The 7571-nt window shown below is 40.0% G+C and overlaps 1 protein-coding gene across 1 annotated transcript in view; it reads right to left on the bottom strand.

Annotated features, from left to right (window-relative positions):
• Positions 1 to 4463: 4463 nt before the first annotated feature.
• SEMA3A (semaphorin 3A) overlaps positions 4464 to 7571 on the bottom strand; it is a 221211-nt gene continuing 218103 nt past the window's right edge. Inside the window, exon 16 of the mRNA XM_019509508.1 lies at positions 4464 to 6020. Coding sequence (XP_019365053.1) covers positions 5565 to 6020 — 456 coding nt within the window. The 3' untranslated portion in view covers positions 4464 to 5564. The remainder of the gene's footprint in view (positions 6021 to 7571) is intronic.

Here is a 7571-nt window from a genome sequence, read left to right on the forward strand (position 1 = left end):
TACTGGTGCTGTCTGCTGTACCTGCAGGGGTCCCCAGCAGCCACACTTTGGGTTTTATACAAGTTTTCAACGTCAGAAGTCTTTACCAGCATTAACCTAGCCTCACATCTTCTCTGTGAAGAGGGCAAGTGTACCTAGCCCATCTTTATGGGGCAAAAAAAGTAGAATATGTTAAACAGAAAGGCTGACCCAATGGCTAGGACTCAGGAGAGTTGTGTTTGGTTTCTTGTTTCTCTCCCTCTTACCTTCAGTTAGGGCACAAACTAGGGATAATGATACTTCCTTTTCCCAAACAAACCATTTGTTTTGCCTATTTAGGTAGCAAGCTCCTCAGAAGAGCATCTGTTTCTTACTTTACATTGGTACAATGCTTAATATAATAGGGCCTGTAAGTAGTCCCATATAACCACTACACTGCCCCAGAACAATACCGGAAGTCAGAGTGAAGATGAGCTTTTGGACTTCTAGTTCACATCCTTCTACTCCCCTATTCCATGCCCCTCTGAGCAGAATCAGCATGTTGCTTCAAAACAAAGCAAGCAATTTTAGCCTGGTAAAGTAAATTAACATAAATTGATAGCATTATATTGGCAGCAAGGCACTCCATACTTCCATTAAGGTTACAGAGACTTTTTCCGTGTAAACAGTTAAGACAGCCAACTTCAAATATTTGGAAGAAATGTTTATTTAACAACTGAATACATGCTAAAAGAAATAATTTACAGCAGCAGTTTCATTACATTTTTTTCTCTCCAGTTTTCTAGTTCCCATCTGAATTGCAGTGATAAATACAAAAGTAGAATTATTTACTATCCAGTGAGAAATGTGCTTACAGAATGGCACATAACTTTGGCACCGAAATAGCAAATAAACCACCTCATCACCTGTGTGGCAAAACTTTGCATTTTAGTATTATGCTGAACACACTGAAATGGAGTACCTCTAGATAGCAGTACTTTACACTGTACCTCCTTACCTAGTCAAAAATATTTACATCTCTTTTGGCTAATGTGTAGGTAGCAAAAACTGAACTATTAAACACATACCATTGATATTCACTAAATAATACATAAAAAAAGATCAGTAAATGCGCATTCACATGCATTTAATTTTTTTTTTTTACATAGTGACTTCACTAGGGGCATGAAGGTTTAATTCGATTCTGCAAAGATGCACATTTTCTTAGCTTGATACTGTTGTTTAACATAACCATACAGTCATTATGAGCCATTGAACAAACTCCCATCTTCAGTGGTCCATGCAAACATGAAGGGTTGACTAATAAGAAGAATAATTTCAATAGAGTTTTGTGGTTATAAGTGAAATCCTTTATTTCTCTCCAGCTTAAACAGAACCATTAGTTTGTTTCACCTAAAGTTTGGAACTAGAGGTTTAGAGATCTGTGTGGATGTTTTATGTAAGTGTTGCTTTTTTATTTGAAATGTTATGTCATATTTTAAAACAGAATACAAATGGGAAGCATGACATACTGATATTGCAGGGCATCCTTCTATACGTGAATTCGTCACAGTTTCTGTTCTCTGAAATCAGCTCATTTCAAATAGTATTATGTGCCACTGTAACTCAACAGCAATATCAATCCAATAATCAACTATTTAACCTTAGGCCTGATGCTGTAAGCCTTTTCTCATGTCTGTACCATACCAATTTAAGCAGGATTATCTATGCCAATGAGGACTGCTCATGTGAGTCAAAATTTGAGTCCCTGATTGTTTCAGTAGCACAGTTAAACATGTTATGATACGGCAAAACTTCACGGCTGCTTTCATAGATTTCATAAAAATTTACAGATACGTACATACATACATATATACATACATATATATGTATCTCCAATACATCTTGTTCTCAATGCATTGCTATAAAAAGGAGCATAGCTGAGGAAAAAGTATTAGATGGAAGTCACCACTTACTATACAAAAAAAGGGAACTGGGTAAATTAGAGCCCATCCATCAGAGTCTTTCTCATGAATGCTATGGGCTTTGGATTTCATTTTAAAAGTTTTCCCCCTTTTTTAACAAAGAGGATTCTAATGACTTAGTGGTACACAATAGGCCTCTTAGGCTGACTATTGATTTAACAACTCTAGTTGATAACAGTGGGCACATCTACACGTAGAATTAGTGTGATATAAGTAATGCACATTAAAACTAATACCTCCATTGTGAGGCACTAGAAAATGTGTATTAGCTTATTTTAATGTGCATTAGGGAAAGAGCATAGTTTTTTGTGATGCTTTAATTCACATTAAAATAGTCTAATGTGCATTAAAGCACACATGTAGACATGGCCAGTGTTCGCATTTCATTGCAGCCTGAGCTGAAAAATGAGTATTCCCCTCCTATCTGAAACATTAAAGCACTTATACACACAGTTGAACATATGCTTAAGTCCATCCTTATTCAGTCTAGCAAATAATCATAGCTTAACTTAAGCACATACTCAAGACCTATGGAAATCAAAATGTGATAAAAAAGGTATCTACCTTTTTCCTAAGGGATGTGTTTTAAAGATAAATGTGCTTTGCTAAATTACGGTCTCAGAATCCTGCCAGCCCTATTCAATGACAGTTTTGCCAAAAAATTAATTGGCAACCAAACTGGATGCTTTAGAGTCTGATCCTGTAACTTCTCCATGGACAAAACTCCTCTTAAGCAGACTCAAGTACTGGTATACAGAACTTGACCCTTTATTACAAATATTTTGCAATGAAGGTAGGGAACTTCAGTGATTAGAAAGAACAGGTTTTTACTGAGTAATAAAAGGACCTGGGTCACCTTGGGAGAGATGCTGTTTACTGAGATGTGTTGTAATGCATGTGCTAATGCTGACATGACTGTGATTCACCAAAGCAACAAGTCGTAGTGATTAACCATAAAACAGCTGGCTATTAACCTCTTTACAATACAGGGCACACTTTTATAAAGCTGTTCTAGCAAACAAAGAATTCCACATTTGTTCTAGTAAACTCCTTCCCAGTGACACTAGTTGAAGCTAAGCATATATTAAGAGTAGTTCACCAACCATACCAAGGTGAGATCTGGGAGGCAAAAGACCTATGACAATAGACCTTGATAGAAATGGGAACCAAAGAAATATTTATTTTGGAGTGGACCAAAACCATTACCCATATTGTCCTTAAACCTGCTGTTCATATAGAACAGTGGTAGTCAGAGTTACTTGCCCTGGGAGCCATATCCAATCCTCCACTGAAGCTGGAGATTGGGGGGAAGAGGTGCGGCTTCTCCACCAAAGCTCCATTGAAGCCCTGCCTACTTCTCCCTGAGGCAGCAGCCTGGTGTCCCCAGGAGCCACCTTGGGGAGAAGTAGGCAGGGCTTTGGTGGAGAAGTCCTAGAAAGTTGCAAGAACCATGCTGGCAAGCCACATGCAACTCATGAGCCACAGTTTGGCCACCATTGATATAGTACAAGTGCACTGTACTTGGCTTTATCCTGTAATCCTGCTGCATATAGAATAATATCCCTTAGCATCAATGGAAGTTACCTATCCAAGGGCAAATCCTCACTGGTATAAATTTGCTCCTTTGAGTTCAATACAGCTATTCCAATTTTTAGTAGCTGGAGCTTTGGCTTGAATTGTTCAATCGACTCTTAAGTCTTAAGCATAGAGTCCAGGGGTACAGAACAAAGTGACAATTTTTGCCCCATCTGGCCACAGAAAGAGTCTATGGCCATGACCAAACACACGTGCATGGCTGTAGGCAGCTTCAAAAATGACTGATTGAGTGAAAATCTGACCCCTCATTGCATGAGGTATCAGATAAAGACATTTCAAAATGTAGTTTCTTTTGTAACTTGTGTCTGCAGAACTCCCAGCCTGTCACTGTTTTCAGAATGGGAGGGGGGAAAGGAAGCAGAGGAAGATCAGTCGGGGGGTGGGGGGCAGCTCCCCCCCAGAAGGTGGAAAGTGGGTATGGGAGCCCTCCGAGGTGGGGGCGGCTCCAATTCACTCACCCCACATTTCAGCTTTGCCCCCCACTTCCCATTCTGAAAACAGGAAGTACCAGCAGAGAGCCATGGCCATTGCTATGGAAACTTGGCTGCAGGCTCCCAGCCCAAAGCTAGATTCCCCTCCCCCTTGGAACCAACAGTGAACTTCTGTCTGGTCCAGGGTAATGCTGTAACTCAGAAAGCTTTGCAGAACATGTTCTGAGTTACAGCTGGGAGCTGCACTTCTGTCTGCACCCCTCGCATACCATGTAAGCAGGGGTGTGCTGTGTTTGTTTAAAAAAACTTAGCTCACAAAAAAAATGGAGACTAAGAATTGTAGACATTATCCTACTATTGAGTTAGGAGCAAAACTACTAAATCAAATAGGAGTTTTTTTCTTACTGAATAACAGCTTTCTATGAGACACAGTATCTAGCCACCTTCATTAACACATTTTCATGAACCAGCAAAGCAATTGTGTATTTATTAAAAGGGAAGGGTTTTTTTTAATGTTTTTGAAATAAAAATATATATAACTTAAATCAAATGCTTTGTTCTTCATTGGTTCCATCTATTTTGCTTGGTATCAAGATATTGTACAAGTTGATCTTTTACATAGACATTTAAAAAAGAATTAAAAAATGCAAAAGACTTCCATGCCATACAGAGACTTTTGTGTTAAAATAGCTTAGTTTTACAACTGCTTAGAAGTTACTTGTCATATAGAACCTTGGGTTAAAGGAGAGTGGGTTAACTGCAGTGTGACTTACTGCCTTGAAAAAAATTTCAAACAAAAGAATAAAGCAGCTCATAATTGGAAGGGTTTTTTTTTTTCCTTTAAATCAATAATTAGAAAGTACAATATTTCTAAGAGAAAAAGTCTAATCTATTTTAGAAAAGAGCTAATGTTTGCTGCATATTTGCCATGGTATATTTAAATTATCATTTTAATAAAATACATCTTTAGATCAAAGCTGAAAGAAGTCATCAGTAGTAGGCCAGTGTACTCCAACTTTTTTCTTTTGTTCCTCTGGATGATGGATGGCTTATGCTGTTCAGATTTCCACAGACAATCTCCTTCAGTCTTTTTTTAAAACTCTTCCAGTACATATAAGCAGGAGAACTGGTAGACCAAACAAAGCAAAATCCTTGTGTCCAATCACATGTTAGGATGTTCATCAGCTTAACAAGTCCATGCAGTTTTATACTTAGGTTCAGGAAAGGTGGTACCTCTGATGAAAGGTGGGCTTCTTTCCTTTTTAATGGCAGCATGAAATATATGACATTTTTATATCTTGGGCAAAAGAGAAAGCAACATTTGTCTTTCCCTCGAAGAACTCTTTGAGCAATAAAGGTAGGTCCAGGGTGTTTTTTCATCCATAAAACTCTAGTAAGCTGGATACTGGTGGAAAGAATGGGCAAGGAGTTGCTAGGAAGGTTACTTTATTTAAACCTGGTGGAAATTGTTTGAGCTTCCCACCCTTGTAAACATCCACATAATGCCATGAAAAAGTTCATGTATATTGCATTTTTTCCAGTTATGTGTCTACACAAGTTTCTACTTGGATGAGGTTCCTAGAGGTAATGTAGCTCAGACACTCCGTGGTGCCCTCTCAAATTCGTGGGTCCTCCTGTTTCTACCTTTCTTATTTTCTTGTAGGTGCTTCCACTTATTAGTATTCACCTGGGCATTGGCTGGTCTTTGCCGACGTTGTTTGCGGTCCCTTTTCCAAACCTGTTCACAGAACTCATCCATCGTATTGAGGTTGGGGTGGTTAATTAACTGCATAAAGTCTCTATACCAAACTTTTTGACTAGGGGTCATGCTGTTGGATGCCTCCTTAGCCTTGGAGCTCTCACCATCTTCTTCTTTATGAAGCAGCTCTTCCAAGTGTTCAGAATCAATTACCTCCAGGATCACTTTGAGCAGAGTTTGCATGAAGCCATGCTCCACCGCATGACAAAAGTAAGTGCCAGAGTCTTTCCGCTGAAGGGTCCGTAGCAGAAGGCCCTGATCAGTCCTGATCAAACGATCATCCACTTTTATCTGTGTTGGAGAAAAAGATGTATTTCAACAGTTATTTCTCATCAGTGTTATTCTTTGGGTACTTTAATTCTTTGGCATGTTAAAGAAGAATGTGGCAAAGAAATATGTTAAGGGGGAAATCCTTTTAGTCCTTTTGTAGTTGTGGAACTCTTGGAGCCATTATGACTTTGCTGCTCAGGGAAACTGGCAAGTAAAGAGTTTACTCCTCACTCCCTACTGCTAAGCGGTTAAAAACCCTGTAGAAATTTTCTCAGAGGGGTTTTGGAAAGTTATGTGAGATGCAAAATAAGCAACGTCTACAAACCCAGCACTGCAGTCAGGAGGCCATACCAATGATCCTGGGCCAGCTGCATCATGAGCAGTGTTGCGCCTCCATGTTTGGAAGGAGGAACCACTTGTTCCCATGTTGCTTCCCAGTACAAACCCCTCTTATAGAAGATGGGTGGTGTTAAAGTAGAAGAGGAGCAAGAGAAAGAAGTGTGGATTATGCTTCAAATTTCCAGGTTGCCCCAAATGGGCCTGCAAAAGGTTATATTTGTGTGAATGATCAGAAAAGCAGTTGTACAATGCCCTTATGTGTGTACACAAATTCAGAGAGAAGAGAATACATAGGGCATGTCCCCACAAGCATGCATGTATGGTTTCCAGGTCCTCAAAGCCATTTGAGGCACCGCAAACTGCATGCGACATATGTGCACCCATGTGCTGTGCTGCTAATTTGCAGTGCATTATGTTTTTTTGACACTGGGAAAATCCTGTGTCAGAAAAGCAGCATGGTGCATGTGACAGCAGCATGCACTACCAGAAACCAGAGCCTAGTTGGCCAAAGCCAGGCTCTGGGAGGCCAGCTCAGCACCACTGCTGCCCCAGGCGGCCCCCAGGACTGCAAGTAAGGCTGCTGGGGCCAGCACAGGTGTTGGCCCTAACCTCCCCTACCCTACTCAGGTCCCTTTACCACACGCCAGAGCACATGTGCAAGGGGATGCCTTGAGACAAACAGCAGGGGCACAAATATGTGCTTGCGCTATGTGACCCATGGGAAACGAGCACCTCTGCACATGTGCACTCATGGGGATGCATGTATATTGTCCACTAAAAATACCCCAGCAACCAAAGCAGCTTAAAAATGTTTTCAAAATGTTGGTGAGACTAGACAGCACAATGTTTGAAAATGTATGTTCCTGGTTTCTTGGGAAAATTCCTCTGAGCTTCAGTGGGGTACAGAAACTAAGTTGGCTTTCACTTTTATTCTTCAAATAATACAACATAGAAAAACACTTCAGGTAGAGCGCAAAAGAACAACAGGGTAAAAGTTATTTTCTTATAAATAATCCAATGATGTGCCTGAGCTGTAGACCAAAATGTCTGGATTTCTACTGATCCCTGTGAGCACCTGAGAAAACTGTATCTGTGCAACAATTCAATTTAGGTAATAAAACAAGGAGGGGGGGCAGAAATTTCACTTAAATGCAGGCAGGGATGGTTGGCTTCTTACTTCTATGAACACTGATTTGGCGTACAACATTTCCTATTAATTGACTTAGGATTTCC

Source organism: Gavialis gangeticus, unplaced genomic scaffold (assembly GCF_001723915.1).
Source record: "Gavialis gangeticus isolate Ggan-Ray unplaced genomic scaffold, GavGan_comp1, whole genome shotgun sequence".
Classification (NCBI taxonomy): domain Eukaryota; kingdom Metazoa; phylum Chordata; order Crocodylia; family Gavialidae; genus Gavialis; species Gavialis gangeticus.